The 21,561-nt window shown below is 37.7% G+C and overlaps 1 protein-coding gene across 4 annotated transcripts in view; it reads right to left on the bottom strand.

Moving 5' to 3' along the window:
* The window catches only part of GAS2 (growth arrest specific 2), a 109,222-nt gene that overhangs the window by 22,139 nt on the left and 65,522 nt on the right, over positions 1-21,561 (bottom strand). For all 4 annotated transcript variants that reach the window (XM_061355039.1, XM_061355037.1, XM_061355038.1 and 1 more), the window contains exons 6-7: positions 19,385-19,529; positions 17,059-17,166 (exon numbers count right to left, since the gene is read on the bottom strand). In XM_061355039.1, the coding sequence (XP_061211023.1) occupies positions 17,059-17,166; positions 19,385-19,529 (253 nt within the window). The remainder of the gene's footprint in view (positions 1-17,058; positions 17,167-19,384; positions 19,530-21,561) is intronic.

Below are 21,561 nucleotides of genomic sequence, written 5' to 3'. Positions count from 1 at the left end.
TGCAGTATTTAAAGAGCACAGTTCTCCCTTTTAATTTACCCACCCAGATAATACATATCCCAAAACTGCAAGAAAGGCAGATTGAATGTCACTGCCCTTGAATAATGTAAAATATTTTAAAAGGCATATTGAAATGAAAGAGAGAAAGCACTAAAAAACAAACTGCCACTGCATAGATTGCTCTGCAAGGTGGGGATATGGCAAGGTCAGACAACAGCAAGAGCAGGAGCTACACTCAGATCAGTCCATGCATTCAAGCAACCAGCTTATGAGTAGAAGCAGAAGGCCAGCTAGCCTGAACTTGCTTGAAGCCACAGGTATTCTGTGGAGCAGTTAGGTCACAAAGCCTGCACTTAGGATAGATTAAGAGCTATTTCTCAGAAGGAAAATACCTAACCTTGAGAGGTTGAGGGAATAACTACAAGTCAGTGATAAACACTGGTGGAGGAGTGGTGAATGTTAAGCTAGAGAGTATTTCTTGATTTGAACTGACTTATTTTCTTATTCTGAATTGTACAAAGTTCACAACTGGCCCTACAGACCTTGCTTCCACCAAAGTACAGCACAGAATGGCAACAGAACCACCCAGCTAACGGGTATTATACCTGGGAGTACACAGAAGTGTGCCCGTGGTAAGCAAAGCTGTAGTCTGATATGCAATTCCAGATCAGCATCTGCTTTGTCCTTTGATCTGAACTGCAGTCACTGTTGAGCAAATCAAGCTATCACCTCCACTCTGATGGATTTTGAGTGGACATCCTATAAATTTCAGAAGACTATAGTTTCACTGGTCAAAGTGTGGCACATGTATGTTTTCACACACCTATCTGTAGGTGTGTAACACTCCCTGATACACATCAAACCTGCTGTGGCCAGGGAACACCATGAATAAAGCAGACAAAGAGTTCCTAAATGCAAATGTATGTATTTAGTTGGTAGGTCAACTGGTTCACAAAATATTTTCGTAACTTTTTTTTCAGTTCTGCATAATGACTAAAGCCAAAGAATCATGTGTTGTAAAAGCAAGCTTCTTCAGACAGGAGAAGCTATTCAGCTAGTTTTAGCTTTCATTCTAAAAAGACTTTATGTTTAAACCAGTTTTTGTTATTATGTTAATATTGAAAGTGGAAAGTAATTGTTAGGATAAGACTTAGGTTTGACTTCTTACCTGGTCAGGAATAACCCCAAAGCAGTAGCTCTAGACAGAAAGCTACAGAGATCTTCCCCTTAGACTAGTACTACTAATGCTAAGCACCAGCTCTGAGAAATTCTTTTTTTTTTCTTTCTGCTCACAATCTCTCCTAAGCAGGTATGACAAATTTTTAATAGCTAAGAAACATGAAAGAATTCCTCTTGTGAAGATGACAGTGTAAAAATGTCATTATTCCTGTTTTCACATCAACATGATTTTTCATCAATACTAGTGTCTTATTTTTGAATGGGACTCTACAAATACTCTTGGCTCCACAGAACCAACTTTTTACACAGAAATAGATAGATTGCCAGACCAGGATCAAACACTTGATCTCCAAGTTTCCTACAACAAAGCTTTCATACCACAGACACCATATTACACAGTATCAACCTTTGAGCTTGAAGGCATCTCATCTGGCTTAACCCTCAGGCCAGCTTGCGGGACAAAACTGAAGCCACAGTAAAGACAGGAGAGTTCAAAAAGCAGTGTCACAAGCTTAGTCATTATGGTAAGGACATTTTGCAATGCTCTTCACTAGCTGAAAGAAGGGATCTGGATGCTTAGGCGCATTTGAGAAAAGGTCTTTCCCCTATTTTTCTAAACATACTCAGGTACCCCTGACCTACGGGAAACTTACTTTATCCTTACTAGCTTTTTTTGTACTGCTAGGATTTGCTGAAGCACCAAGAATCAACTTTAACTCCATGGGGATTTTGGGGGCTTTTTTGCATTTCTTGCAAGGGAAGCAGGGCTAGGTCAAGACTAAACAGTTAAAGGTATAATATCTGATTTAAAAAAAATCAAAACAGACACATTACCCCATACACACAGTTTATTACTTGTCCTTAGCTGGAAAATTAGACCAGTAAAACAGTAACCCTAAGCAAATTAGCTACATTACACCTGAATCTGTAAGATAATGAAATACAGACCAGGCCTCCATCGACTCCTTCAAAATTAGGGCTTATGCTCTGAATTGTCTTACGCAGGACTTTCTATGGCATCTTTTGCAAACACCGTATTTAATTTAAATCAAAAAAATACTACCATTCTACCAAAGCAGACTAAAAAGAAGGAGGGAGACTTGAGAACAATGTACGCTTTCAGCAGGAAAGTGCCATGATATCATTCTTTGGCTTGGTAACATATATACTTTAAGAGACTGGGAAGGGGAAAAGGTAAGAAAACAGAAACAGGGTTCTTTGTACCCTTATGAAACACCACATGACTCCTTCTCCCTCCTGCCTCTCCGTAAATCACTGGGAAGTGGCTCAGTAACATGAACCACAAAATGAGCACAAGCTGCAGAGTCATTTCTGAAAAACTGGTTTAACTAAACCGCCAACCTGTCATTCTCCCTGATTTATGCGATTCTGATTAGAAGCTTTAACACAGAACTCCGAATGCCACTGCGGTTCTACACCTTAGACACAACAGAGTATTGCTATTTAAAATACATGCTTTTTGTAAAGAAAGTTTTTTTGACCAGCCAGAATTATCCTTATGTTCTTTGTAATAGATAGAACGATAGAATGGTTTGGAGTGGAAAGGACCTTAAAATCATCTAGTTCCAACCCCGCTGCAATGGGCAGGGACACCTCACACTTTACCATGGTTTTGGTTTACCATGTCACCCAAGGCTCTGTCCAACCTGGCCTTGAACACGGTCAGAGGTGGAGCATTTACCACTTCTCTGGGCAACCTGTGCCAGTGCCTCACCACTCTCACAGTAAAGAACTTCTTCCTTATAACTAACCTGAACTTCCTCTGTTTAAGTTTTAACCCATTACCTCTTGTCCTATCACTATAGTCCCTGATGAAGAGTCCCTCTCCAGCATTCCTATAGGCCCCCTTCAGATACTGGAAGGCTGCTATGAGGTCTCCACGCAGCCTTCTCTTCTCCAGGCTGAACAGCCCCAACTTTCTCAGCCTGTCTTCATATGGGAGGTGCTCTAGGCCCTCACAGATGCCTGTGTTTTACATGCATACAGAGAAGAAGTCATAGTAGTAACTATGCCCTGACATCAACAGGTGTGGGAGTTTGTGGGGTTTTTTAACTTAGGCTGTAAACTGGCTTGGAGTTTACTTTTAGGTGCTAATTTTACCTCCGACTCACAGATCCCATTGGGTTTCACTACATCTTTTTGTGCCATTGAACAGGAAACAGGCTGGAAATATATTGGGTGAAACATCAAAAATGGGACTCAGCTCCAATCATGCCAAAGGAGGGAAGCTGAACTTATTTACAAGTGGAAATTATAACCCGTTGGCATTTAATAGGCTGCTCTACCAGCCAGCAACATTTAGGCAGCCCAAAGTCAGTGTGTTGCACTTTTGAATTTTTGCTATGCTTTTCCCTGTAAAGCAAAATCAGATTAAGCAATTAAAGACAGTCTGATCAGTGCTTGGTTAGAAAAATCCACAGACATGAGTTTGGCAATAGAAGTATATCTGGTTTTGGCTTCCACAGTGACATTTTTTTCTCAGAGCAGAAAAAAAAACAAACCCACGTAAAGGAGCTAAACAAAAGAGTTTGAAAATGTTACACTAACAAAAAGGGGAAAAGAGAGTTGCTTTTGTTCACTTTATCATTACCTTTGCCTAACCAAAACATTCCCAATGCATGTTACCTTCCTTACTTCCTTGATAAATCTCAGGCAGCTAGCAGAGTACGGGACCAGGAATAGTGATAATCCTGATGGATTTATGCTGGATTTTAATTTTTCCCCCATGTAAGAATTTTCTGTACGCTCACTTTTTCCATGCTTTCGATACTAAGTTTTACTGATCTATGTTGAAGTTGTAAAACTTAAGTATGTTATTCCTTTCTTCTCATTTCAGTTTACGTGCCTACTGGTCCTTACATAACAACACTTTGGGATCTCAGCAACATCCACCTTAATGTGTTGGAAAGTGCACACTAACCTGAATAACAAGGAAATTGCAACAGACTGTTATGGACTCTGGCCAGCTTATACTTCACCTGACTTTTGAGTATTCAGGGAACAAAGTGATTCCTTTCAGTTGCTTGTGAAACCATACAAAGGGTCAGCTTCATCCAAGTGCTACTCTTCATGACTGTTTCCCTCCTTCCTATGATTTAAAAGAAGAGCGGCCCAAGGACAGGCTGAATGGGGCTCTGAGCAACCTGGTGTAGTAGAAGGTGTCCCTGCCCATGGCAGGGGGTTGGAACTGGATGAGCTTTAGGGTCTCTTCCAGCCCAAACCAGTCTGTGATTCTATGATGGAAATGCATGGAGAACAGGACCCAAACCAAAGCCCAGAAAGAGAGTATCAAACATTCAGTAATTCTGGGAGATGGTTTAAAAGGGTAATACAGTTGGAAGCATTATGAATTCGATTCTGAGCATGTCAGTGAAGTTCCACAGAAATACTGACTGCTTTTCTTTATTGTTTAAAAGCAATAAAATAGTCTTGCCCAATACATCAAAGGCAGTAAAAGAAATAAAATAACACAGATCATTGTTCGGATGATCAGGTAATAAAAATAAAAAGCAGCAGCAAGATAAACTTAGGAAATTATGTTAGATAAACTTAGGAAACAACTTATGTCAGAAATTTTAAAATCCTATCATATAGTTAAAAGTTAAAAGAATTGAGTTCACTTTTCAAAACAATATTCAAATATTATGGTTAACTACAGTGTTTGAAACTGAGTTATACTGGTTTAACTGGCTGCATAGGCTAGCTAGTGACAAAATGTTTCCCAGGTCCAATACTGAAGGAGAAACCTGAGCTGTAAAAAGAGTAACTACTACATACTAAACTTCTTTTGGGAATGTGTTTTCTTGAATAAACAAGGAGATGCTTCGGAACCTGAAGCGATAAACTTGAACCAAATCAGTTGAGCTCAAATGTCTTCACGGAAAGCAATGTGTCAGAACAAAATGGTATCAAAGAGTTAAAAAATACCTGTGTCAGTTTTAAAAACAAGAGAAATAAATAAGACGCTCTCATTTTTGTGAGTTAGCTGGTTCATCTTTAGTGATTTGTCAATATTGTCCATTTAAAATAACGCTAGTAGAAGGGGACCAGGAACTCCGTCAGATGCTAAGCCAAAAGCCGCTAGCTACATCCCTGCCGCACCAAAACAGTAAGTGCAGGGTTATTTAAACCATGTTGCTCTAATGGAAGGCTGAAAATCAGATCTAGTATTATACCTCTATGTCATTCAAAAGAAACATTAAAAATTCAGGAAAAGGAAAGTTTTCAGACTGGGGGCTGCTGGGGCAGAACAAAGATGAAGTAGAAACCAGTTCCTTCACATGAAGCATAGGCAGTCTAACGCGTATAACTCTGAGGTCTGGAGAACAAAACTTCTTCCTTTACATTTATAAAGTCTTTCAGATTTCTAAATCTTCCTTTTAAAAGTGAGACAGGAATTTATTATGGCTACGTAGTTCCTGAATAAACTATGTCTCCTTATGAATAAATAATTACTCTTGAATACAATAATGTTCATGTGAAGTTAAGACGGTCACATGTTTAAGATGATATGAGAAAAGCCAGACTGTTAAGGGCCTTAGTAAATCAAGCTGTTCCTTTTCCCTAGGCTGTATTGTAAGAGTTTGAAAGATCTTGATGCAAACAAATTACTTGATGTTATCTCAGCATTATTTATAAGAAACAATCACGACCTAATAATTAACAGTTAACGGCATGTTTAGGGCAATGCTTCTGGCACTCTTTTGATCTTTTAAAAATGTAGTCATGGTGGTATCTAGTTGGGTAGGCAAAAGGCGTATTGTTGAGTGCAAAACCTAAAATTATCTAATCGGGCCCAATCTCAGCATGTAAACAGAGTGTTTATAACAACTACAGCATTTTGGCATCTGGGGACATGACTGAAATACTGACTTGATAAAACAACACAATTTTTATCATCTGGTACGGTGGGTTTGGGGATTATTATTTTTTCCCGAGTTTCTTTTTAAACCTTAAGTTGAATCCATTTCTGGCGAGTTGAAGATAAAGCATAATAGCATACCACTAAGAAGCCAAGAAGCCTGAATGAGCTGATGCTGATTAATGACTTGCAGAACAATCCATGTTGGTGTTCAGTTTAATAGTCATTATTTTTTGGAAAATACCCTTCACATAACTCGTTAAGTCTGGGATCACTAGAATTTACTCATCTTTGCCAAAGAAAGTATTTGCTGTATTTAATACTTCTGTACAGCAGCAGATTCTTCTTGTTTAGATCCAAGTTTCAAAAAAATAACGGCAAAAAAAAAAAAAGACCGAAGAGATGCTCCTAAACTTCCATTAACACATGCACATTATTTTAAAAGTTAAATCAGTTTTACATGTATTAGGTCTCTATGAGATCTGCATAACAAACAGAGGTTAAAAAAAGAAAAGTCTTAAAAGAGCTTTATAAATTTGTTCATTCACCATTTTTAAAATCAACATAAATGGGGGAATTTGGTTTTGTATACAGCTTTCCCTCAGGAAATGGTTCATTACCACGAGACAACCACAAAAAAATCACTTCAAGACTTATACAAAGAAAACAATGTTGCTTTTAGAGTAAGAAGGATGTGAAACTGCTCGAGTGACTCCAGAGGAGGCCATGAAGATGCTGCGAGAGCTGCAGCAGCTCTGCTCTGGAACCAGGCTGAGAGAGCTGGGCTGGTTCAGCCTGGGGAAGAGAAGGCTCCAGGGACACCTTCAAGCAGCTTCCAGTGCCTGAAGGGGCTCCAACAAACCTGGAGAGGGGCTTTGGAGAAGGGCCTATAGGGACAGGACAAGGGGGAATGGCTTTAACCTGACAGGGGAGATTGAGGAGGGATCTCAGGAAGCAAGCCTTCCCTCTGAGGGTGGTGAGGCGCTGGCACAGGTTGCCCAGAGAAGCTGTGGCTGCCCCATCCCTGGCAGTGTTCAAGGCCAGGTTGGACGGAGCTTGGAGCAACCTGGTCTAGTGGAAGCTGTCCCTGCCCATGGCAGGGGGTTGGAACTGGGTGAGCTTTAAGGTCCCTTCCAACCCAAACCTTTCTGTGATTATACAAAAAAAAATAAAATGGCATTGGGCATATATTTTAAGAGAATGTCATATCCAGTTTTATCTCTAAATTTCACATTTGGAGAAGCTAGAAGTTTTATCCCTTGGCTTTTGTGGACTAACACAGACTTCAGTATTTTTCTACCAACTTACATCTGTCTCTAAGCTGGCACTTACTCTATAGCATTCATATGATGAATGCTACGGTTTTTATCTTTCTTATCAAGGCAAAAAGGTGGTAGTTATAACCTTTCTAATGTTCCATTGCTAAAGGAGTAAAACTACATAGAAAACATCCATGAAAATTCATTATTTGATGCACAAAGCATATAAGCAGACTTGGCCTCAAAAAGTGCTACTTCTAGTGCTAAGAAATTAAATAAAACCACAGAAAAAAAAAAAAATCAAGCTCACATGTTGACCTTGGTTGAACACCGACAACTTTCTGTTGCTGGATGAACCACAAAAGTAGATTTTGGTCCCAGGGGAAGAGAGGGAGTAATTTGCTGCAGCTATTTCCATTTGTGACATAAGGGCTCACACATAGCAGAGACAGTAACTGACACACTCTAGTCTAGGGTTTGACTAGTGAAGAATTAGTAAAACCTGTATTTTAGCCTGCTCATATATTTTAATCATAAACTAAGTTTCGTACATGTTTGGCACAAACCACTTGAACAGGCAAGCTGCCACTATATGAGAACTATATGCAATCAAAATTGAGTGCACATAACCTTAAAACTTCTTTCTCTCTTTCCTCAATTTCCTCTTACTGTACACAAGAACATTTACCAACCAAATGGAATGGTAAAGCTAGCAAATTAAATTTAAAATATAAAGTAAAAATAACTATTAATACTGTGCTAAATTATTAACAGCAAATTACACTTAAAAGGAAAATTTCATTACATGGTAGTTATATGTCATGGTGTAAGCCCAGCCAGTAATTCAGAACCACACAGCCGTTCACTGCAGCTAAAAATTTAGATTCTTAGATTTAAAAATCTGCACTTAAAAAGCACTGCTTAATATCCTAAAAATATTATTTCTATGCTATTGCGTATATAAGATAAATACACTGAACATATCATGACTTAATCTTTGGCTCCTAGAAAGATAAATCAGTAATTCAACTGCTATGGATAAATGTCTCATTGTTTTATTCATTCTCTCCCATAAGAATTCATTCTTGATAAATACTCTTCTGGTTTTTGAAAGAGAAATAAATTCCTGTTGACTTACACAGATACATGTGAATTTTCTTTTCAAGCTGGAACAGAGTATCTCAAGCTAGAACCTTAAGAAATAAATGTAATCCCCTCCCATAATTCAGAACAAAGAATATCTCAAACTGACAGTTTATTTTTCGTATTTTTGATCCAAGAGATAAATAATCTAAAATGCCTTGTAATTCTGTAAATTGGTTAACAACCCATTTAACATAATAGAAATAGAGAGTAATTGCTTGTTCCTGTATACTAATACAACCTTGTACGCATCAGTCCTAGCCAAGATGAATGCAGACTTCAGATTCTATATAACAATATTCATAAAGAGAACAAAAAAACCCACCAAAATAAAAGCTTAACTCCCCTTGACTCTTTAGTAAGAGTGGGCATCTCAACTTCTGCTTGGGAAAAACATCCTAATGGAGCAGACTGGTTGATAAATTCATTGGAATGCAAATCATGAATACTCAAAAATAAAATATCCTGTATTTCAACATGAGAAAGAAGATTTGGAAATGGAGTATTTACTACTCTTCTACTGGTTAGAATTAGAAGGCAACACAAAGGACAAACTCATCAATAAACATGAGTAAATCCTGCTGCCTTTACTTACGATAAAAAGTACTTTACAGGCATCTTGCATGTTGCCACAGAGGTGTGATTGAGCTTCAGAATAAAATACAGCAGATATATAGTTTTTAGCGAACAACACGAATGCAAACAAAGCATAACTTGATGTAACAGGAGGAAAACCCATTATTTCACATTGATAAGAGAATGACAAGAAATAAAACACTTTTAAAATGCACCTTCACATTTTCTTGTTATTTCAGGAATGAAAAAGCCAAACCACACTGTATTAAATATTTAAAAGGCCTACATACCATTTTTGTTACATCACAGCCAGATCAGTTCTATGTAGAACCGTCATTCCTGAGTCAATTTATAAAGCCCAGTTGGAAATTCCCATGTAAGCTGCAAGTTCGTTAAGAGTATTACCCTAAAACTAAAGGACCATGCAAAATATCATCAATGTACATTTCTGGCTGAATCCTAAACATTCAGTGAGCACCTCTGACGAACACTGCAAAACCTTTGGTTTACTGATGCCACCACATAAGCCTCATTTATTGTCATTTCTCTAGAAGGTAGCATAAGTTATATTTACAGTGTAAAAGTATACTGTGCAAGAAGTGTATCACAACAAAGAACCAGGGTTTTCTTTAAATAGCATTGTATACTATTTATCTAAAGCTACAGTAAAGAATAACTAATTCACCCTGTAAAATACACAACATTATCCTATTAAAGACACATGTTCTTATCTTGACTGCATTAAATATTATTCACATCGTGGTCATACAAGAAGTTTTTACTTCAGCAAGGAAGAAGTTTAAACAAGGAAGTGTAAAGCTCAGTGCTATCCTTTTTCAAGAGCAACACCACAAATAGCTGCATCTCCAGTTCTAATGCATCAGGTTTACTAGCTCCTAACTGCAAACACGAGCTTTTGTCTCATTGTTACAGTAAAACATTCTAATGTCTAGGAAGTGTTCTATGGATTTTTACAAAATTATTAATCTATTAAACAGAACCACAATACCAAAAATAACCAAACAAAAAGGACTTTCCCCTATTACTGTTTTCAGTAAGGGGACCCAATCTGTGGTTCTTGACAATAAACTATAAAAGCTATTTTATTTGCCAAATCTTATCTGTAGACTAATGATGGAGGGGATTAGCAGTCTCTCTGTGCTCTTAGATAAGCAGGTACTGATAGAGTACCTTTCATATAAAACTAGTCAGTGGAGCAGGAAAAAAGAGGGGGGAAGATGGGGAGGAGAGGTTGCGGAAAAAAAAGGCTGAAATAATGAGATCTGTAATACATAACCTATTTATCTAGCTTTGTTTCTCATCTTTATTTACCTCTGAAGGATTGAGAAATGTTTTGCATATTGAGTTAATACACAGGAAACTTGATACTAGCATGCAAGGTGATTTTACATGATGGCACATTACTGCCAGAGAGGAAATGCTGGTACCCAGGGAGGTCTCACTTTGCCACCTTCAGCTCTTGCAGATACTGGCTGAATTAAGAGCACACCAAAGGCTTATTACCCCTGAAGTGCATTGCTAAGGAACTCAACTGAATTTTGAGGTGGTGTTTTTAAAGATATTGCACAGTTTCAGAATACCTTACCCTGACCTCCTGCTCTGAGCCACCTCCTAAGGGAGATTTCTTTTTCCATTAAATACAGTTGTTATAACTTTATGAGTCTAAATTATAAATACCTTGGCAGGAAATTACTGCAGATGTATTAGTCATTTCAAGAACTAAAACATGACGCTCCTTGAAGATGCATTGCATCTTAGAAAACCACAATGCAATCTGCTAAAGATTTTTCAAACATCCAAGAGGATTTCTCAATGTGCAATATTGCATAAAGGCAGAGACTGAGAATTAAAGACCCCACATTTAATTGTCCACAGAATGAGGTTGCTAAGGTGAACAGGTTTAAGCTAGTGAGGAAGAACTGCTTATCTAATGCACAGCCTGTCAGTTCCACTGAATCAGTGTTGCATTGGAAATATGTTCTGTCAAAACATTTTGAACCAAGACTAACAGGAACACCATTTGGATGAAAGTAAAAAGGAGTAACTCCCACACTTTTCCATTAAATTAGCAGCCAAGAATTTGATGACACACAGCTGGTTTGTCAATAACTTTATAATGAATCCTTTCAAAGCATTTTTGCTCACAATTGGCTTCCAAACTTCCAAACACATCAGACACTAAATTAACATGAAGGGCCACACAAAAGCATGTCAAGGAAGCAACATAGGAAATTGTATCAAAAGGGGAAAAAATATAATGAATTTCATGTACTTTAGGGGACTGGCTAACCCTCAGTGAAGGTCTGTCAACCGCTTAACTAATGTCAAGTTCTCATGGAACCAGGTAGTGCAACTGTAGCTGCTCTTGTGCCCAGTGCAAACACAGCACCATCAACAACAAAGTAAACAGAAAGACGTCCACAGGCTTACCTGCCTGGATAAGAAAAGCTCAAGGCAGGAAGGGGGGAAAAATAAAGGAAAAAAAAAAAGGAAAAAATAAATAAAAACAAGTAAAACTAATAAAGGGGAAGCAGGAGAGACATGGTAACTAGAAGGACCAATGAGCTGTAACTTCATCTGGGGAGGGCAGGGGTTTGCCCAATGCTGCTCAACAGATCAATGGCACAGTCAAGAAGACAAGTACTATAGGCAAGACTGCTCCAGTCACACCACTGACATGCTCAGTATCACTGTTTGGCCATGAGCTTTTCTTAGGGACTGAGTTTTACTGGCCCTTTAAGGACATTTGAGTTTTTTTTAAACAAAAACTAAAACCCGAGAATGTTGAGAAGAATCCCACCTTCACTAGCACAAGACAGACTGAAATGTGCCAACTACTCTGTAAGCACAAAGCGGCTGGAGAGGAACTGGCACGTAGCAAAAATGTGTCCAGCCACCCACTGCTAGAAGGTCTCCAAACACACCTTACATCTGGGAGATAAATTAGGGCTGGACTTTAGACGTGCCTTTCCCTGGGTCTTTTGCAGTCTACATTTAAGAATTAGCATGTTTGTCTAAAAAGCATGAGGACACAGATTAGAAGCCCAAAGAAGAGGCCAATGACTGTCCCTGTCCTAAGGCCCAAGGTGTATTTTCAGAATTCATTTACAAGATGATTCCCAGAAATCCTGCTACATCTCCTTTGGAGTTAATACAATTAAAACTCCTTATGGTTTTGGTATTTTAAACATCCCTGAAAGTTACCTGACATGGGTAAACCTCTAGGGAAGGAATTTCTGTGCTAAAAGGGTAAACTTTTATAGACTAGATGTGAAGGGGCATGGGAAAAGCAGAATGACTGTTAAAATCCTTGGAATAGGGAAGATGATAAAAACCAGGTAAATGATGCTGAAGCAAAATCAAAAGGCAGAAGCACACCAAGCAAAAGCCATGCGATATCTGAATCCTGAAAATTGTAGAATTTATCTGCTTTGCATTTTCCCTTATTTCCAGTTCATAGATGGTATATCATCCCTACCTGGATGTTTTGGAATAAAATGTGCTTCCATATTTATACACAAGCACATTTTTTGCAGCAGGAAGAGGCAATAACATGCATCAGCCTGTCTGCAGAATGATTTTATATAAGTACACATATGGATTACACACACATTTTGATCGCAAATCCCAAAATAAAGGTTCTACATAGGTGGTGTAGGAAGCAAATAATGCCTTTCATTTCCTGGGATTTAAAGAATGCCAGTATTAAAAAAAAACCATTTTATTATTACTGCAGCAAACTAATGCTAAGTGACACTAATGATTAAAAGTACAAAGTCAAAACGTATAGCAACAAACACATGCTTGCCATCTGGTCTGCAAGGCATAGAATACCTACAAGTGATAGGAAAAATGACAGGCTTTAAAGCCAAGACCCATTATATTATCTAATCTGAATCTACTTGCACAACAAATTATTTTTCCATTGTGCAGAACCCAATGATTTCAAAGTTATTATGGGTTTGGACCAATAGAACAGATCTTTCTGAGAGAAACTTGCTAGCTTGTGGGAAGTGTACATCTTCTTTATATTTACAATGTAATAAAGACAGGATAGCTTGGTAAGTATATTTCACTTAAATTATTAAAAAAATTACCTTTCTTTAATGCCTGACTGACATCTCTTACTATGAAAATCTCTATTAATCTAAACAATTCCTTTATAGCCTTCTGCAAGAAAGCACTTGAAACTCTGGGACTCTTTTTTTCCCACATTATAAAACATGCATTTGTGCCGTGTAAGTTTCCATGACTTGTTATTCTTTATTCATTAAAATAGGTTTATTAATTCAGTTCTACTTTGAAAGATTGAGGCTTATGTTCCCTAAATCACTTCATGGCATAACGGCATGATCTAAGAGGGAACAGGCAAATAATTGACTTATTCTAACCCAAGGCTTCAATTTAAATAAGCCAGTCATTTCATTTACTTCAAGTTATTAACATAATCCATCATTGTAGAACACATCTTCAACAATTTTTGTGTAAGCAGAATTTAGACTCTCCCATTACTGTCTCTCAGGAAAGAAGAAGTATTCACAAGCAGATAAATTTTTATTGAAAACAAAATTTCAGCATCTAAGCCACCACAACACTATGGGAGGAAGCATGTTCAGTTTAGGTATTACGGAACTACTTCCTGTGTAAAAAACCTACTTTTGTGACACACATTTTTATCAGCAGACATCATTTTCTTAGTGTTTTCATGTCTCTTCATTATTTCCATTACTTTATGGATTGCCATGGTTTATTTTCATCTCAAATGTAAACCTTTTCCATTTTTATGTTCTTTAGAAAACATAACTCTTTATGCAAGTAATTTTAATGGAACCATTACCTTTAAGTAGTCGCTACAAAAGAAATTTTGAAGGACTGTCCCCCCCGTATTTCGCTACATAGTCCAAACTTTTTTTTCCTTGAAATTACTTTACATTGACACATGTAAATTTCTGTGTGTGTGGTGTTGGTTTTTTTGGTTTTTTTTTTTTTTTGGGTTTTTTTTTTTTTTTTGCATGAAGTTATGGTCTGACAGGTTGTTTTTTTTGCTGTTCCATATATATATATATATGTTTCATACACTGATATATGTTTCATATACAAATTGTTCCATATACAGATATAAATTAACAAAAGGAGGGACTCTGACACTTTCTTTTTAATGGGTATTCTTAATAAATAAATTTGTTATGGCTATTATTTCTGAAAAAAATCATAACCAGCAATTAATAGGTGTTAACTCCACTTTAAACTTAGGTCTTGGAATGCTTCATCATACGGTCTACTTGTAGCATCAATGAAACTAACAGATTTTCACTCTGATATAGGTTACTGAAGCAAGCTCATAGTGATAGTAATGGGTATACTAAGCCAATTTAATAAAACTCTTGATTCCAATTCAACTGGGGCATGTTGGCTTATTAAAAATGGTATATTTCAAATCCAGGTTGGACGGGGCCTGGAGCAACCTGGTCTAGTGGAAGGTGTCCCTGCCCATGGCAGGGAGTTGGAACTGCGTGAGCTTTAAGGTCCCTTCCAACACAAACCAGTCTGGGATTCTATTATTTCTGGTTGTTTCACACTGTTTAAACAACATACAATGTAGGAGGAACTAACTCGGTGGCATCAACTGAGGTGCCAAATGTCAACAAGACCAAAAGCCAGCTACACACCTCAAATGTATTTTCTTACAAGTGTCCAAGGGATTCCAAAGAAAGGCTAATAAATCTACTTATGTACACAGAAAAACCACGTAGAATGAAGAGTAAAAACTTACTGTGATCCAGTGAAGAGCTCCAGACTGAGGATGAAACCAAGCAAAAGCAAAAGAACAACTGACTTTTAAAAACTAGGAATATTGACTTGCTCCCACTAAAATTCATGTTAAGTTCCCACTGATATCAATTTATTAGGAATGATCTCTAATACTGCAGTTTAATGTCTAATCTATATTATTAGTATTTTTTGGCACAATTCAACTTGGAATGCAGTAGTGTGATATGAAAAGGGTGTTATGTTTGCAAACTTGGAATGAAATCTGACTTGGACTACACTGCACAATAAAGAAGCCAGAAAAAGGGAATCTGACACTCACCATTCTGGCAGAAAAAAAACCTTAAGTTTCTTAAAACTAGAATATTAAAAGTACTTTCATATTGTTATTTAAAATTACAATCAAATTGAAGAAAATGTAAGTCTTGAACTATGCCAGATTATCAGGTTCTTAGGTTCACGATCATTACCTTCTTCAAAGTCATTTGAAGCTTGTACCTAAAAATATTGCAGAACTTAAAAAAAAAAGTCTCACTGCTATGAAAAGTGAAAAGCTATTTACCCTTCATACTAGCATGGTAAATCACAAACTCTCTGTAACAAATCCTGTATTTCTTCTGTCTGAGCTATTACCAAATTAACTGATAATTCTCGATCCCCATTCAGCATAATAATTAAACACCTTGTCAACTTGATACACATGATAAGGATACCTAAATCCTTATCTAAATTTGACTTCATTGTAAGTTAAGCGTAAGTTTATTACAGAAGCAGCACTCTGGTGTTTTGCTGAACTAGAAATTTGATTTCTATCAATGGAAAATATTCCCTCTGACTTCTTTCGTTCTCACAAGTGCTAAATCCTCAGTTTTATCAGGTCACAATTGTGTGCCTTTAGCAAAATAGGGGCAACAGTTCTTTGAAAGCAAGTGCTATTGTTTTTTCAAGTCATTACTCAAGGATAGTACATGTGGAGAAGAAATTGGAAAGAAGCATAGCATGAACCAGGGTCTTAACCTACTATTACAGGAATAATATGATTAGCATATTTTCATTATTATTACCATAAGCATATCTAGAGAAAATAAAGAGGTTTGAAGTTGTTTGGATAATATATTTGTGCTAAATTCAGCCAGATACTAATGCTAGCAAATATTTATATTAACCATTAACTCTGTTCTATGGGAGTTTATATACTATATCTGAAACCTGAAATACAACCCTGGGTTTGGAGATGCCTGTTAATCAAATGAAGTACTACAGATACTAATGTTTTCTCACCCTACTTTAGCAATATGTCGATGATCATGAAGTCTTTGATCTGTTTCCTGACCTGTCAAATAGTATTAGTCACAGTATCACAGTATGTTAGAGATTGGAAGGGACCTCAAAAGATCATCTAGTCCAGGAACACCTAGATAAGGTTACACAGGAACGTGTCCAGGCGGGTTTTGAATGTCTCCAAAGAAGGAGATTCCACAACCTCCCTGGGCAGCCTGTTCCAGTGTTCCGTCACCCTCACTGAGAAGAAGTTTCTTCTCAAGTTTAAGTGGAACCTCTTGTGTTCCAGTTTGTACCCATTGCCCCTTGTCCTATCATTGTTTGCCACTGAGAAGAGCCTGGCTCCATCCTCGTGACACTCCCCCTTTATATATTTATATACACTAATAAGGTCACCCCTCAGTCTCCTCCAAACTATAGAGACCCAGCTCCCTCAGTCTTTCCTCATAAGGGAGATGCTCCACTCCCTTAATCATCTTAGTTGCCCTGCGCTGGACTCTCTCCAGCAGGTCCCTGTCCTTCTTAAACTGAGGGGCCCAGAACTGGACACAATATTCCAGATGAGGTCTCACCAAGTGGGAGAAAGGCTGCTTTAAGGAAGTGGATGTTCTTTCAAGGCAAACTGAGAGGAAGTCATCATCTCCATTTGTGAAGACTTTTGGCTGCCATTGATCAAAGACAGAGCAAATTCAAAGACCTAAAGTTAGAAGGATCTATTACATGCTAGTAATTCCTTGGAGCAGTTAACCCACTGTAGTGTATTTAATCCATGACACCATCATAAAAATGAGTCAGTCTTTGTTAATATGAAAATATTTTCTCCTGTTGATCAATGCCATCATTTGCCAAATGGAAGGTAGCAGATACTAGCAATTCACTACAAAAAAAACCCCAACCAACCAAACAAAAAAAACCCAAAACCAACCAACCAATCAAAAAGACCTTTACCCTAATAAAGAGGATCTTCTCTCCAACTCTGTATCTTCCTTGTGAAAGACGCTCCACACAGAACTTTGTAGGACATTTACAAGGTGGATCTTCAGAAATGTGTTTAACCTAAAACACACAGACGTTACTAATAGAAACTATTTAAAGTAGCACGTGTAGCAAAACATTCAACATGACATTTGCCATAACATGGCATCGCTATGTCTGCATTAATATTTTCTTAGTTTTTCCTAATATTTCTGTAATCCCAGACTATGGTTCTTCCAGTATCAATAATGTTTTTCCAGCTGTGACGAGGTGAAACAGAGACAACTGTTATATAGTTCAACATAAAATTTGCACAATTAAGTCAAGTTTGCTAATTTGAGTTCAGCATCAAGGTTTTGTAGATTAGTCCTCGTTATTTAATAGTCAAGTGGCTCGGCTGTAAGTGCCAATACAGCTGACCAGCAAAATTAGAATGTTATTAACGATATGTTTCCCCTTGTAAATAAATACAGAAGCATATGGCTTATCAACAAAAGGTCCTGCCAGATACATCCACTTGGCAGTTTCAAATAGTGCATTAACACCTTAAAAACAAACATATATGGAGAAAACAATGACAACCACAAATCCACACCAAAATGCTCCCCAGCACTCCTAACTACTCTTTGATGACCTCCACCTTAGGACATTAGTGCTACAAAGGGTAATTTAAAGGCGCCTCAAGACTACTCTACTCCATCATTGCCAGCATACGTACGTAGCCCCAACAACATGGGCTGCTTTTTCAGCTTAACCAAAGGCACTGATGTTTAGTGAAAGCGTATTTTGTACTCTTCAGTGATCCTGAAAGTAGCAGAGGCATGAATGCCAAAAGAACAGATCTGGCTGAGAAAATCTAATTTAACATTTAATTGCAGAACTGCATAGAAACAGTAATAACAAGTGCAGCATTTTCATATACTGCAGTTCTCTTGGATGAATGCTGACCTGGCACAGGATCTCCAGAGAAGCTGTAGCATCCCCATTCCTTACAACATATTTTACAATGTTTATCACCTCTGGTAACACTTAAAATTTGAAGCTGAAAACGGATAGTGTGAACTATGCCTTGATAGCTGGGTTGACCAGGGGTCATCTAAGCAAGCAAAACCCCAGAGCAACCAGATCTAAGAGGTTCCAGGTTGTTTTGAACTGCATAAGCAAAATAGAGCCATCTTGGGCCTGTGAAGAATAAAAGCAAACAGATTTATACTGGTGTAAAACAGAGCATAATGAGACCTTTACTGCTGATTCTGCTATTGAGGCTTCCAATACCCTACTATCTCAAAGAACACAGAATTTAGAGTGGAATTTAGAAATCAAATAAGGAAGCAGAGGGCAGAACCATATCCTATTTTATTTTGTGTCTGCACTACATGAGCACTGCTGCTATTTTATGGTGTGAATGTCTGGGGCAGTGCAGGTCGGGAATCTAGCTGGATGAATTCCATTCTGTTTCTATCCCTACTGCTTTCTAAATTAAATGAGGTGGTTGGAGACAACCTTCATATTCTCTGTTCTGTTCCTACAAGGAGCGTGGTAACTGTATCTACACATAGCTGCTCTTTCTCAATTCTGCTGAAACATGAGTTCTTCTCCAAAGTTAAGGAATACAAAATATAAAAATGTGAAAATAATACTTATTTGCATCAAATAAAGTATTTCAATAAAATGAACCAACATGATATTCCATCTGCTTTTTGTAACAACAAAGTGGCACATGGATTTTTCAAGAAATGCTTTGTAACTCCCAGGCGGCATATCCACCTTGTAATATAGTGGTTACTATAGTAACTGCTCCTTTCTACAGAATATATTTGTACTTTTCAAGTTTAACCTCTTCCTGGTCTAAAAGTGTGTCCTTTTCATCTGATCCAGCTGTTTCAAAGGAACTCCTCTAGGGTTTGCAACAGAGAAATGAAAACTGCATAGTGCAAAGAGTTTAATGAAATTCCAAGTAAGGTAGTTTCTTTCTAACAATGAGGGGGAAAAAAAAAGTGCTTCTTGTTTTGCCACCTGAGGAACATACAGGACAGCAGCATCAACATTAGGCTGAGATAACTTAGAACTGTTGGTTAACATTCTGTGCAAGTCAGTGTAGGCCAAATCTAGTCCTGATTCAGTCCTTCCTCAGACAAAACACCAAGTGGGAGTTGAATAAGAAGTGAACAGAAAAAGAAAATAGATAATAAGAAGGGAGCTTGACCTTCAGCACAAAGCAAGGCTGAATTTGAGCTGCTGTGTACTTCATAAGTGCATACCAGAATGGGTCAGAGAGGAGTAAACTTCCACAACTTACAGCATCATCCAACAGTTTCCCTGTGCTCTTTTTCCCTGGAGACTTTGTTGGTGACGGTGAAGGAGATGGAAGCGGGGCTGAAAGTGTTTCCTCTTGTTCAATCTCTTTTTCCAGCTTTATTAACCCAGGAGGCTCCACCCCAAACCTTTTGGAAACATGAAAACATATTAGTAGTCCTTAGGAAGTATTACATGTTTTAAAACAACGGTGGAAAGAATTTATACCTTCTGCATTGCACTACTGTGCAGTGATAAAATCTTATGTCTATTACTAAACATGTATTAAATATATCAAACATTAATGCAATCAGTCCAAATGTATACAAAAACTAAATTTAGATGGAAGCTCTCAGTTGATCAAATATACAGGAAATACAGGGTTTTTACAACTTCTCTGTCTGGCAACACATATGTTGGTGAATGAGCAATATCAGGCCTCAAAAACTGCTATCCCATGTAGGACATTGGAATTCAATAAATTCATTACAGTTGCCTATTTTTTTCCCCTCCTTGACAACCAACATCCTTTCAAGTTACTTGACAACTTCTATTTTGTGTTAGTATTTCTCCAAGAAATCCAGATGTAAAGGAATTAAAGGTTACCCTGGCCTCAGCTCTTGCACTGAATGCACAGATAAATGAGTCATGTCAAATATTTTTCAGAAGGGGCTAATACTTTTTCTAACCCCTCTGACAGCCAGTCTTCAGCTCTCTGCTGACAGTGGCAAAACACTTGTAACTCCAAGCAAAACAAAAACACATGCAACTTTGGCATGGGGACTCTCAAGCACAGCACTTTGAGAGCAAAACTCTTGAAAACAATGCCTGCTTTTGAAAGCTGTATGGCAAGTGATTGTCTGTATCTCACAGCAAGGAGCAGAGCTGCCAGATGTCAGGAATCTAAAAGGCCATCCCATTTTCCTAATCGCTGATAATTCTCCTCTGTTGTTTTTTTAATCTGCCAGCACTGAACAAATCCCAGAAAAGGACTTCAGCTTGGAAAAGTTATCATGCCAGGTAGGCTTCTAATAGCAAGCTACTTTCAAAAATTAAACCGTATTTTCTTTTGTAGTAGAAAAACCCATAGCAGAAAAATGCTGCCTTACCTAGGTAAAGTTGTGGACACTAAAATACTGAGCAGTAACAAACATATTATGAAAATCTAAGCTAAATACATAAAAACATTTAAAATGTACAGAGAAAGGGCATAAGCACATATACTACCTTTTGTGTTTTTCTGGCAACTTTTCATTTACTCACACTACTGCCTAGTAAATAAAGAAACCCAAGAACCAAATCTGTGCTAGTATTGGCCTCTAACTGGTGCAGTCTGCCTAATGAAAAGTCAGCCAACACTGAAGCAAACACTTACACACAATCCATTTACTTCCTGTCTGTCTGCAGATGCCGACAGGCTGTAAATCATTAAATTCCCACTGGGCTCAGATCCTACACCTGCATGCAGCCTTACTCATCAAATAAAATTCCTCCACTGTAAGCAATGCTGTTGCTTTTCATAATCTCCAGCTTTTGTCATTGTGACAGGCTTTTCAAGTTCCTTTTACTTCCAGCATTATGAATTCCTCCAGTGATGAGTTGAAAAATAAAACCAATGAACAAACAAACATAAAATATGTGGAAAAAAAAAAGCGTCTATCAACCTGAAGCAAAGTTGCTGGAAAGCTGAAATGGTAAAAAACACATCTTTTTCTGGAAGACATAAATGTGAAAATTCTGTTCTGGAATGTATGCTGAGAATTTCCCTTCCTGCTCTTTTCTAGCTTGCCTTCTCATAACTACAAATGAAGCAGCACTGGACTGTAACATGATCTCCAACAGACTTCTCAGAGCACCACTTCCCATTTTTAACAAGGAAAAAGTGAATACAATAGCAGAAAGATCGCAAAAGTGCTCAACAGTAATTTCAAAAGACCTGTGGGAGTTGTTTAACCCCTCCTCCCCCCTGCCAGAGTTTAGTATTTGTCCAATAATATAATTCTCTCTGCAAAAAAGATAATTAAGCTCTTTTCCATTGTACAATTTCAAAATACTTTGGGAGAACGTTGGACCTGTGCAGCCCACTGCAATAGCCCCAAGTATTGTCACTGTTCAGTTTCATCTTACAGGATGCTTCCCCCTTGTATAAATGCTCTCACTCTACCCACATGATAACTGCTG

The sequence above is a fragment of the Neopsephotus bourkii genome, unplaced genomic scaffold, assembly GCF_033783945.1.
Source record: "Neopsephotus bourkii isolate Nb327-2 ecotype Australia unplaced genomic scaffold, CSIRO-AGI_Nbou_v1 NB_768, whole genome shotgun sequence".
In the NCBI taxonomy this organism is placed as follows: Eukaryota; Metazoa; Chordata; class Aves; order Psittaciformes; family Psittacidae; genus Neopsephotus; species Neopsephotus bourkii.
The sequence above is the reverse complement of the archived record's forward strand: the minus strand, read 5'-3'. Positions and strand labels throughout refer to the sequence as shown.